General features: G+C 46.4%; 1 protein-coding gene across 2 annotated transcripts in view; it reads right to left on the reverse strand.

The window, feature by feature from the left end:
* celf2 (cugbp, Elav-like family member 2) overlaps nucleotides 1-13,587 on the reverse strand; it is a 164,789-nt gene that overhangs the window by 118,388 nt on the left and 32,814 nt on the right. For both annotated transcript variants that reach the window (XM_047338678.1, XM_047338681.1), the window contains exon 2: nucleotides 9,472-9,507. In XM_047338678.1, the coding sequence (XP_047194634.1) occupies nucleotides 9,472-9,507 (36 nt within the window). The remainder of the gene's footprint in view (nucleotides 1-9,471; nucleotides 9,508-13,587) is intronic.

Genomic DNA, 13,587 nt, shown 5'->3' on the forward strand with positions numbered 1-13,587 from the left:
GTCATGGTAACGTGCAGGGCTCGGCGAGGACGCAGGATGCTTTCTGTGCCAAACGCCAGGGCCGCGACCAGAGCGGGATCAAAAGACTCGAGAGCTCGACTCGCCGGGCGGAAGCGCGCCGGACTGGGGCCGGAGCAAAAAAAGAAAAAACGCCCGCTTTAATTGACTGGCACTTTCCTGGCCCGCAGACTGGGAAGGGCGGGACTCGGCCAGTCCGGCCAGTGAGGTGGATCTGCATAGAGGAGACGGACAGTGAGGTCGAACGTCAGTCGTGAGCAGCTCTGTTCTGTCTGTGAGCCGGCATTCTGCTGAGCTTGGCTTCACATTAATAAAAGAGGGATTACCAAAGTCTGCAGGCTCCTCTTAGGCCCCTCTCCAGCCGAGCGAGGGTTCACTCCCCCCCCCGCCTCCACTCCCCTTTCTTACTCTCGTCAGGATGCTGCTCACGTTCGTCCCATTCAAAAAACTGAAAGAAAAAAAACCCCACTCATCCGCCGTTCCTTGTGTCTGTCTCCGTTCCATTTCTCTTCACTCTCCCTCTAAGTACAGGGGGGGTGACGGGGACGGGGGGAATGCACCAAAACACAGATAAATTATTTAGATTTCTTTTCCCCAAAGAGTCAGGAAAAAAAAAAACTGACTCTGCAGTTTGAAAGCAAAAGTGAGAAATACAAAAAAAAAGAAATGGCATTAGATTTGAGATCCTGCAATCAGCCGGCGTTATGAAGAATTAATCTTATCTTCCAGCGACACACGCGGCCGAGAAGGAGAGTGCTTTCAAAGACTCGGAAACGACAACAGGACGAATTCGCCTTTCCATTACGGCGCCATTCATCCATTGTGGCGGCCGACACCTTCGCGATAAGCGGAAGTATTGTTGCCATTGACAATGTCATTATGGGACGGTAAACAAGCGATGCAGCGGAGGGTCGGGATGAACCAGGCGGGGCCAGAAGGTCACCGAGACAATCTGGAATGAAAGGATGCCAAGACCACCCGAGGGAGCGATAAGACCCCTCCTCTCCTCTTCGTTTTTCTTCTTCTTCATCTTCCCCTTTTCTCTCGCTCTCTCCAAAGCCAAGGACGGGCGTACGCTTAGAACAAAGCGCCGGCACTGCGGCGTAATCAACTCCTCTGTACTCGAACAGCAGCAACACACTCTTCCCTGGAGGTCGTTCACTGGAAGGAGCTTAGCGGGCGGAGCGGCTGCAGGATCACGAGCTGTTTAGATGACTTTCACCCGGGCCGCCGCCTCGTTCTCCTCCACAAATCGTTAGGTTTATGCACAAACACCGACAGAGACTCGTGTCAGATTGATGCCAAGAGGCTTCTTCTCCCAAAAAAAGTTATTTTGGAGAAGAAGCCTCACCCCAATCTTTGGTCTCATTGTTTTGTGTTTGTTTCCTCGGTTTGTGACAGAAGCTTTTTACTTTTACTGCGATTCGAACCCCAACAATGCAGTTGAAGTTCATCCATTATTAATCAATTATCGGTGCCCGCTGCTGCTAATTAGTTATTATGGTGCTCGCTGTTTGTTGCAGATTCAAAGAAGGAGATTACGTCACATTAAATCAGAGCCTCCATGAAGCCCAATGAGGGAAAATCCAAGTTTTCTGACGACGTCGCCCTCTGGATTGAAACTTTTTTTGTTTTTTGTGGAGATCCAGTCCTTACAATGTGTAGATAACATACTGTCAGCCTGTGTCTGCCTCATGTTCTAGGTCCACGTGTACTGGGAGCGTCTTGAGGGACTGGAGCAGATCTATATTCCAAGGTAAGTAATCTGTGTTCTCCTTGTTTAATGCAGTTAGCAACACCTGCAGTGCAGACCTCTGTCCGAAGATGCATCGCTCCTTGATCAACGTAAAGGAGGCTTTTTAAGGTACAGTGCTTGTTGGGGCGTTACTTGAAAAATAAGACCCTAGAGTTTCCTTTGGGTATTTTTTGTGATATGTCATATTTCAAAGACAAACCACAAACACGTAAAAAGTACAATAAAAACCTCTGATGCCATCTTCTCACTTCCTCTACCTGTGTGGCCGTTACAACAATCACACATATGATTAGATGTGGTGAGACAGAACAGGAAAGAGGTGCACCCCCCCCCCGACATGCTGGGGTGAAATAAGCAGCACCCAAATGACCGGTGAGGCGTCGGATCTCAGCATCAAACCTCAAAACACGACAGAACGGTCGTACATTACTTCCAAGGTGAGTAACAAAGTCCATTAGAAGAATTATAAAATATATTTACGTGTATTAAAACAACAAATCTGCATCAAATCCATCACCGGTGCCGACAGAGGTTTTATTTCAGCCTTAACCTCGTGCACTCAATCATGCACAGGTCGGCTGAGTGAGGTGGTGGCAGGAGTGGTCCTGTTCCATTTGCAGACATTAGCACAGGGAGATTAATTTGTCCCTTTCCATTAGGTGGGAAAGCAGCCGTCATTGCCGCTCAATTATCCCTAAACAAAAAGAACTCCAATCACTCCCTCACGGCTGAACGCCTCCGCCGAGCAGCCAAGTTCCCCCGAACGTCCACGAACATCCAGACTCGTGTAACACACTGTGTGCAGCGATGGATCCTCAGCACAGACCATCTGTAAAAATCAGCCAGTTTGAGGTGGGGACACCTGAGTAACGTTCCAGTTATGGACACGATCGTGGGACGGACGTGAGGTCACAGTGGCCTTGACCTTCGACCGTCAAAATCTAAACACTTCATTGTTCAGATATTTGAAGAACGTCCCTCGTTCCGTGTCGAAGAAAAAGAAACTGACGGATGAACAATCGACTTTAAACAAAGATGGACGACGTGACAGCTGAAGCCAAAGCATGTCAATCGGCCCTAGTGGCTGACTGCAGTATTTTTTAGGAACCCCCCACCTCCACCATGTTTGCAGATGGGACATCTGTTTTTTTTTATTTGAATACGTTATTTGAGGACATAAAAACGAGGTGAAACGTCATGATTGACAGCTGACACGCGACTCGCGATTGGTCAGTGATGATGTCATCCGTGCTAGATGGCAAGGTTCATATCCCGGATTATTTTTAGCTTCACCTCCAGATACAGGGAGGAAGTTGAGACGTGTCATCCATCTTTACCTCCAGTCGGCAGTACGGACAGACAGATGGAGAAATCTAAACTCTCCAGCTACAACTGGAATAAAAGGGCGCCGTGTTGCATCACACGTTTTGTGTGCACAGATTTCCGGGGAAGAGGAGCACGCAGGGGTCAGGTGTTACAGTGTTTTCCACTGCGGCTGATGGCTCATTACCGGCGAAATCTGCATTTTCTACATCTAATATCCAGCCACTCGCACACAGAACCAGAGCGAAAAGAGATGACGTGAGAGAAAAAAGAGGGGGATGTAAAGAGAAGGAGGGTGCAGGGATGAAGGGAGGAAGAGAGAGACGGAGGTTGTTGTTGTTGTTGTTGTTGTCGTCGTTGTGTTTAGACTTGCCGTCTTCCTGCCGCTCTCTCCTCTTTTGTGAAGGCTTCGACTTCATTAGAATTATAATGAACATCGGCGAGGCTTGCTGAAATATTTTTGGCTCCTTGAAAATAAATGAATATACAAGCAAATCAATTCAAATCTGCCCATTATGCCTGTTTTCTGGGTCGGATAAAACCTGCATAATGGGGACACACCACGGGCACAACGGAGCTGTGTGATGCAGGAACAATAACGAGGAGAAATCAGGAGGATCGTTTGTCATCATTCCCAACAACGTATCGTAAAATCAATTTCATATCAACGGGCACGTGACGGCGTATTGACGGATAGGGAGACACATCGGGGGGGTTATGGTCGGTAATGTTAACACTACAGCAGAGTCATGTGGAATGTTGTGTTGTGTTGTGTGTCTGTGTGTGTCTGTGTGTGTGTGTGTGTGGTGTGCGCCCGTGTGTTGGGCTGTCGTGCTTCGCCGGTGTGATGATGTTGCTGTGTAGTGAGACTTGCTAATTGGCTCACCTGTCTCTCAACCATCTGGAGCCTTTCAAAAAAAGTCACACCGAGTTCCCCCGGCTTCACACACGCACACACACACACACACACACACACACACACAACACACACACACACACACACACACACACACACACACACACACAAACACACACACGCAAGCACAGAAGCTTGCATATGTGCAGAAATAGAAAAGGAAAAACATGGAACCGAGCACACGATGAAATGCAATCGAAACAGAGAGACAGATATTTTTCTAAAGACGTTTTTTTTCCTCGTCACACTCTTGTTAGTGAACAGATTTCGCTTGCAGAAGTGATTTAATAACCAAAATCATCCCATTGCTTCTTTATTACGAGTATTATAATCAAACAAAAGCCTCGAAATGAACGTGATAGCGATTCATTACGGCCACGACGACTTTTCTCTCTCCGCCGGGTCGACCGTGAGCAGCTTGTGGGAGCGAGCAGCCGATCAGGGCTGAAGGTGCAGTTACAACAAGTCATGTATAATAAATAAATGTTTGTTTTGGAGAAGCACTGGAATGTGAAGAAGAAGAAGACGAAGAAGACGAAGAAGACGACACACCCACGACTCCAGCTCCAACCCCCCCCCACCCCTCCTCCTCCACCTCAGAGAGCATCAGCTGGAAGAAAAAACACTCCAATATCCCAGAATGCACTGAGGGCATGTGTGTGTGTGTGTGTGTGTGTGTGTGTGTGTGTGTGTGTGTGTGTGTGTGTGTGTGTGTGTTTTTGTGTGTAAGACGTGGTTCGGAGGAACGTGCTCTCACACCCGCAGTGTCTCAGGCGAAAGGACAACGTGACAAAGTGCGGATTGGAAAGTGTTGGTGCTTCGATTTACGAGCGACAGAACGTCACCGGGACAAATATGTCAGACGCCGATTACCATGGTAACCCCCCGACACTGCCCCCATGTGTAGGCCTATTTAATTATGTGACAAAAATATTTCACCAGCTTGTATATAAATAAATAATAAATGACCTAAAATGAACAATGATGTAAAATTATGTTTTGTAATTATTTTTTGTTGCTACAGTTTTCGTAATAAGGAATAAAATATTTAGAAATAATTTAATTAAAGGTGTTAAAAATGTGTGAGAAATACTAATTAAAAAGTACATTCTATTACATTTTATTGTTATTATTATTATGATAGTTATGGAAGGAGCTGTAATGGCAGTAATAATGACTCTGTAGTGTGAGTCTGTGTGTGTGTGTGTGTGTGTGTGTGTGTGTGTGTGTGTGTGTGTGTGTGTGTGCACGTGTGTGCACGTGTGTGTAATAGTTTTTTATTCTCTCACTACCCGGTGTGTTCCAGGTCAATGGTCTGAATCACACACACACACAGGCGTGCGCTCCTCCCGAGCCACTGTGTGTTCACCTGCCACCCGGTGTGTGGACGTGTGTGTCCTGTGTGTGTGTGTGTGTGTGTGTGTGTGTGTGTGTGTGTGTGTGTGTGTGTGACACTCAGAGAAAAAGAAAACACTCCTCTGAGAGAGAGGAGAGAGAGAGAGAGAGAGAGAGAGAGAGAGAACATATGTCTAAACGTTCCTCCAGCTCTCTCTCTCTCTCTCTCTCTCTCTCTCTCTCTCTCTCTCTCCCACCCCCCCCCCCAGCCATTAGCAGTCCTTCATAATTCATGTGTTTGGATGAAAAATGGATGAAGAGCGAGCATGACACCGGCACAGTCACTCACAATTAAAAAAAAACCCCAATGAGAATTTCCATCCCACGTCTCCCTGCTGTGACGGTCGTGACATGAGGCACAACGACAGGCGGCGCTCGGCGGTTCGAAACCCTGCGACCAGGTGGGAAAATGGACGGGGGGTGGGGGTGGGGGGGGAGAAAATAAAAAAATACAGACATGATATTTTGTTATGCTACGAAGACGCTCTCTTCTCCAGCTGCTTTCAGATCTGCACTGAACTCTGGACGTTTTCCTGAGAGGCCGAATGTGAGAGCACAATAAGTTGCTCTGGAACATTTTTCCAGAAGAATCCAAGCGTCCACGACAGGATGAAGAAGAGGAGCGATACACATCGAAGAAGCCGACGGAGATTTGGAAAGACAAAGGGATTCAAGAGCCTTTGGTCACAAGGGCCGACGCTGAAACAAGTTGTGTTGTTCTTAAAATGTGAAACACAAACTCTGGAAAAGTTGTGGTTGTATGTATGAAATAACGCTTCTAAGACGACGTCAATTAAAAACAAATAAAGATCTGGACTGTGAGATCATCCTAAAAGTCTCAGTCATGTTTTACTTTCTGTATAAAAATCCAACTAAAGTTTGGGAGCGTTTCTAGAAAGCGCGACTCCCCAACACCGCGTCTCTTGTCGGACATTTTCTCCTTTCGGGGGGGGATGTGCAGCCCAGGAAGGAGCCTCTAACTCTGACGAACTGCCACTGGTGACGAGAGAGAAAACTCCAGTGTCTCCGACTGCAGCGAGCCACATTCTGCCTCATACATATTCAGATGTGGAAATGCCGAGGGAGGCGGGGCCAGGAGCGGCGCGCGGAGCAGCCGCTGTAGCGAGGGACCGCTGTTGTCATGTGGCAACCGGGGAGGCAATAACGGACGCAGCGTACCGGGACGCCACATTGTGTGAATCCCTGTAATTATAGTCTCTGCTGTCTGTGCGTCTGGCTCTGTAAACAGGAAGTGTGTGTGACTGTGTGTTTATGTATACGTGTGTGTGCATCTGTGCGTCTCGCACACACACCTGCAGCCCTCGTGCCAGAGAGGAACTTGAGGCCTTTAGAGAGCTGTTGTATCTGTTCCACTTGTGAGCTGATGCTATTCACACACTAATCAACGCTTGTTTACGCCAATTTGTGTAATTTTTCATTTCGTATGAGGACGGTACGTGCGTGAGCGTGCGTGAGCGTGCGTGAGCGTGCGTGAGCGTTCCGTCCTTCCTGTCTCGCGAGGTCATGTCAGAGCCAATAGTGGGTTTTCGGCTCATAATGACCAATGCTGAAAGGCATCTGTGGCACCACGCACGCTAATTATCAGCTGTGTGCCTTCAAAGAACATTATCAGCACAAAGACCTGCAATTATACTCTCACTCGCAGACACACACTCACACACAGAGAGACACACACAGGCACAGACACACACACAGATCTACACACTATCCCTTCACACCCTTTATCATCCCTGTTTCCGGCATCAACTCTTCCTCCTACTCCTCCTCCCTCCTCTTTACTCATGATTGCCGCTGTCTTCATTTTTAAAACTCCACTCCGTCCTTCCCTCCTTTTTTTTTTACCCCTCTTCCTCCTCTTCTCTGCTCCCTCACACTCCCCCCCCCTCTTCTGCTCCATCCCTCCTCCATCTTTCCAGCCTGTCTTCGTTTCCTGCCGTCGTTGTCTTCCCCTCGTCCTCCCAAATCATACCCTCTCCTCCCTCTCAGCTCTCTTGTTTCCACTTTTCCCATTTGTTTCTCCCCATCTCCTCCTCCTCCTCCTCCTCCTCCTCCTCCCTCTCGCAGCTCCTCTTCCTCCTCTTGGCCCAAAACAGACGCTTAAATAACGAGCTGGGTGTCAGTCAAACCGCCAGAGAGCTTCATTAGAGGAGGAGAGCACACAGGATCAAATTATACGCCCAGTTCTCTTTTGTGTGATTGTGTGTAAGTGTACGTGCGATGGTGTGTATTTGTGTTTGCAGGGGATTGTGGGGGGTCGGCGGTGGTGATGGCGGCGGCGGCGGGCGAAGGCAGAGAGGAAGTAAACACACGTTCCAGAATGACGCAGCTGTGTGGTGGATTAGCATGTTACACACACCGTGCATGTGTGTGTCTGTGTGTGTGTGTGTGTGTGTGTGTGTGTGAGCTCATGCGACAGTCACAGCCTCGCCTATTTTCTCCAATCAGACAGAAAAACAAAAGCAAAGTATTTTGCCTAATTATTCACAGCCACAGTCGTCGCCTGTTTCTTCTCCTCCCGTGTTTCGCTTTATCGGCGCCGGCGTCTCCTGCTCTGCCGGATCTTGTTTGTGATCAGACGCTGCACGCACCAGGTGAAGCTGCAGTCGGATTCTGTTCAGGGGGCGTTATTATAAAAAAAAATACAAATCCTTCAATTCTCTTATGAGAAAATTATGCAAACTTTTTCCAAAAATCCGAAGTGACAGCGCAAAACAAGAATTCCTCTCTTTTCCCTCCTGCACAGCCAAAGCACTGAGCAGTTAATTAGAGATTAAACCGATTAAAACCACAATAAATAAAAAATAAAAAAAGCTCAAGTTAAATTCTGACTTACAGGGAAGGACGCCATCAGTGGTCGGTTATGATCCGGCACATTAAAAACGCATATTCTTTACATCAACGTGGAGAATGTTCCGAATGCACTGAAGGTTTGTTAAATGGATTTCTTACTTTCCAGCGAGACATTAGATTCACTTCATTTCACCGCGGAAATAAAAGAAAAGCAGCTCGGAGACTTAACACTGGCTCCGCACAGGAAATCCATCACCGCCAAAAACGTTTCGTCACCTCGTGGTTGTTTTGGTTTGGTTTGAATGGTTTTGAAAGACGCCCCGGTGACATCCTGCTCTGCACGCTACGCATCACACCGCCGAACAACCACGTGAGACCATGAACCCACTGTGGTTTTACTCAGATGCAACAACACTTCATTCAAAAAAAAAAAAAACCCACTGGAGAATAAAACTCATCTCGACAACTGCTCGGAGAAGAGCACGCACTCCACCGACCTACTCAGCCGCGGCGAGAGGAAACCGCCGCCACTCAAAAAGCAAAAAAATAAATCAAACCCTGTTCTTATGTGAAGTGCGTGTTTTAAAGGGGGGGGAAATAAAATAAAAAACAAATAACACTCTAACGGTTAATAACCATATTTACACACACTGATGTATGTTTCTGTGTGGTGTTATAATTATTCACGAGTGTTTCTTTGAGACGTGGAATAGATCGTACAGGTGGTAAAAGTGTTTCCCATCCAGCGCTTCTCCTCGGCGGTGGAAGAAATCGAAGGGGACATTGATGATTTTCAGGACAGGATATTCGTCCTTTTTCCTGTTAACTCTGCCTCAGATGAGAAATAGGTGCTGCTATTTTAAGACCGGCCCTTATTTAAACCTTCTTCTCCCCTCCTGCCCTCCCCTCGCTTGATCTGCCGCTCTGTCGCCGAAGGGTTTAGTTTAATGACCCTCCTCGGCCGCGGATCTGAGCCTCGTCACATCTCTCCCTTCCAATTTCCCCTTTCTCTCTCCCTTTATTCCTTCTCGCTCTTAACCCGGCACCTCGTCTCATCTGCGTCCCGTCTGTCTGCGTTATCCCGTCCAGCAACACCGCCGACACCAGCAGTCAGACTCTGGCCAGAAGCCTGGAGACACACTGCGTGCCTCATTGAGAACCAGGCCGGGGGGACGAGAGGGGGACGAGAGGGAGGAGAGAGAGAGAGAGAGGGGTGGGGGGGTGGGGGAGAATAAAAGATGTAGAACTGTACCTTTGTATCGGTCCAGAGAGGTCGCTGGCGTCCTGCCTGCAAGTCAAGAAGAAAGAGAGATTCGTGAAAAACTGTTTAAAAATCATTTACTTGATAAAATAAAGTCCAAAAAAGTGAAAAGAACATCATGTACGTAATAAAAGTTTCAGTGTCGGAGCTGGAATTGAAACAAAGGACGAAATAAAAACCCGTATTCTGGAATATTACGCAGATGATGCTCTACTGGTAGAATAAATATATCTTCAATCACTGGAATGGACACAAAGAGTTTTCTGAGCAGCAGCGACAGCAAAGACAAATCTGTTTTCTGGTCTTTCTTAATAATAGTTCATTCTAGGGAAACAGTTTTGGTTAAGTTAAGTGCGTCGTTAAGGTTTGAGGACCATTATCGTCACGGTTACGATAAAGACGAGCAATTAAGGTTGTTCTTCGTTTTCGAGGAACAACAACGACGTCTGATCCGTCTGAAACACGAGACAAACACAGTCTCCTGTGTGAAAGTCCTGTGTTTTGTCTGGAAATATGATTCCGGCAAAACAAAACAAAACAAAACACACACACACGCACGCACACACACAGACACACACCTACTAAAAACAGTGAGCCATCCAAATAGTAAATTGGTCCGTCCTTGGGAACAGTGGAGTGGTTCGTTCCAGTGGGTTTTCTCCATAATTCCCTGCTGCTTTTACTCCTTCTCTCTCCTTCCCATTTTGTTTTATCCTTTTTTCAGTTCCTCTTCCACTGCATGTAAATAAATTGGTCCCCAGGCCCCACCACTAGACACAGTGTGTGTGTGTCTCTGTGTGTGTGTGTGTGTGTGTGTGTGTGTGCTACATTGAGTCAAATACACACACAAACACGTGCACAAAACCCTCCAGAGCTAAGAGTTGCACCAAATTAGTCTGAGTTTTATGTCACAGAGGTAAATAAAATAATAATGAATTAACAATGCAGTCATTAATAACAAGTGTGTGTGTAAGAGATGGTGAGAGGGCAAGTGTGTGTGTGTGTGTGTGTGTGTGTGTGTGTGTGTGTGTGTGTGTGTGTGTGTGTGTGTGTGCGTGTTATGATGAAATGACGGGAAAAAACTCCTTGCTCCTCCTCAACACAGTGGCCAATCACTGCTATCACCGCTCTTTGCATTTCAAAGACACACTCTTGTCTGTTTCATCTCCGACCGCAGAACGCTCATCCTGTTATCCTGCTACACACACACACACACACACACACACACACCCACACACACACACACACACACACACACACACTCACATACACAGACACGCACACACACACACGATAGCCACCTCCGCTTCAGTCCATTTTCCCAATGCCATGAATTATGAAAGAGGGTAAATGGAACATCAAACACACTCTGCTCGCACTCACGGGTTTACACATCACACACACACAGCCACAAAACTCTGATAAAGTGCTACACATAAAAAAATTAAAAAAACTGCGCTACACACACGCCAGCGCTCATATTCCCTGAATCTACACACATATAAACACGCAAAACGTTTACACTCCATGGTTCTTATTACTTATTAACTGGCATTATACTGCGGCACATTAAAACGTCCGCTGCAGATTACACGAGCCGTTTTTTTTAAAGATGCTAATAAAACTACATTAAAGTCACTTTACGGTTCCACAACCCAGAGCGGCTCTCATGCAGCCGATACGAGTCGAGGATGATGAAATGTGGTGAATCCAGAGCCTCGGGATCTGAGATTCAAAACACGAATTTCACTAAACTTTAAAAAAAAAACTTTGCCGGATGTATGTCTGGAATCTGACCTACAAAATGTTTACTGTCATGCAGAGTGAGGAACTCGTCTTTCTTTTCCGGGCCGCGAGGATGAAATAACATGTCTCGCTCCTCGCCCGTTTCACGTGACGCAAGAGGACATCGAGATGATGATAGCGTCGGGAAAGTTCCCAAAGGAAAAATGGAGCTGCGTGGAGAACGTATGGATTCATAAAGTTTTATTGTAACTTTTAAAAATTGAATGTTTGTCTTTAAAAAGGAGGCAATAGTGGCGTCTGATACTTGACCTTCTAAATGTAATTATCAGGCTCAACTCGATCAACTAAATCAGACCGAAGGGCGTCAAACTGTGTCTCTGTTGCTAGGCGACATTGGGGCGGGACCAGCTGGTGACGCAAATCACAGAAATCCTCCTCAGACGAGACCGTCTCCTCTTCGGTTCTGTGATCTGCATGCTCCTCTGAGTTCACATCTATCAATAGAAACCCGCAGATGTTCTCCTCGAAGCCTAAACCATGTATTTTAAATCCTTTTAGTTTGGACGGAATTTTGGAGATCTTTAACTTTTCATCGACAAAATGGAGCTTCCTGTGGAGATAATCATTTCCTACATTTCCGAGTTTCACAGTTTTCACAGACATTTATTCATGTGTAAATATCATTATTGCTTAAGAAACCTGACTATTACCATCTCAGAGAGTATTTTAACCTTTCAACACTTTCATCAGAGTGACCAGAAACAGTTTAAAACAAAGAGCTTTCAAGTTCGATTCCTGGCGTATCAATTTGCCCCTCGTTGGACGGCACAAGCCGACCAGATTTGGGCCTGAACTGATCCCAGATATGGAAGCAGATGGGAAACCAGCGTCCAGGTGGAGCGGAGCCAGACTTGCGGTTCGCGGCCGACAGCTTTTTGGCGGCGCGCATGAACCCGTGCACAAACTCCTGCCGGCCTCTCGCCGCTGCAGGCCTGGCAGAGACGTAAAACGAAGCTGAAAACGTGAGGGACTCCTCGGGCGGCGGTGCCAGCGCCCGACGCGAAGACGGAGCAGGTGGCGGGACCCGGCGAGGACCGCGGGCGGATTTGGACACATTGTGATTAACAGAAGATCTGACACGAACACACACATACACACACTCTGCGTTAGTACGACATGAAGGGGACACTACGAGCCAGCTGTCACTGCACCTCGGAACAGCTTTTAAAGTCACCCCCCCCTCCAGCCTCCGCCTTTCTGCCACCACTAAGTAAAATGGAGTCGAACAGGAATCTCCTCATGGAAACAATATCCACGTTTAATAAACACATATTTTCCTCTGTATGGGATTTTTCTATAATATATATTGATTTTGTGATGTGATTTTTCGAGCGGTAAAATTATTATTTCAGATAAAAGAGCAGAGTGAGAAGTCTTAAAAACCTAAAACTCTTCAAAACAGACGTTTGTTTGACTTGTTGTTTAATTTTTATCAATTAAATAAATTAAAGTTTATAAATATTATTATTATTGTTATTATTGCGCACATAAAAAAACTGAATCACTGATTTAAACCAAATGACAAAAGACCAAATTACAAATTTCAAGCTTTAATGCACGTTTCCGATCAAGTTAGATAATTTTCATTATTGATTTAATCTGTTGATTTTGAATTAATTGATCTATTATTATTTTTAAATGACAGAATTTCTTTCTTGTTTTATCTGAGAGAAAAGCTTAAAAAAATATATTAAACTTACATGAATCAAATGCACATTCAGACATTTAGAAGCTGGACAAACAGCCCGTTGTTGTTTCACCGGATAAGATAATTTAAGGATTTGTGTGTCGTTAAAATGTGTTTGAAATAGATAAACGTCTCCATCTCGGTTCCTCTTTGTCTCCCACTGCGTTCTTCTCCCCTCCCTCATCCTCCTCTTCCTCTCAGCGTCCCATCTGTGTCACTCTCACACTCTCTCCCTCTCTCTCTCTCTCTCTCTCTCTCGTTCCTAACACTTCTCTCCTTCTCACCTGCCATCCCGCCTTTCACATACACACAACCCGCTTCGCATTCCGTACCCACAAATCCCCGACCAATCAACACACTCAGACACACACATCTCGATAAATACATTCACACACTTGACTTTCACACCCTCCCAACAATTCCCACCTCCTCCTCCGTCTCAGTCTTATCTACATCACAGGTGTGTGTCTGTGTGTGTGTGTGTGTGTGTGTGTGCGTTCAGTGTCATTCTGCCTAATTGTGCCAACTCTTAAGATGATGTCAGATGTGGGCTGTTGGCCCGCCTCCAGAAGGATCTACACACTCCCATTGGAGGACGAGTCTCTGAGACGGCC

This window comes from Hippoglossus stenolepis, chromosome 22 (genome assembly GCF_022539355.2).
Source record: "Hippoglossus stenolepis isolate QCI-W04-F060 chromosome 22, HSTE1.2, whole genome shotgun sequence".
NCBI classification, from domain to species: Eukaryota; Metazoa; Chordata; class Actinopteri; order Pleuronectiformes; family Pleuronectidae; genus Hippoglossus; species Hippoglossus stenolepis.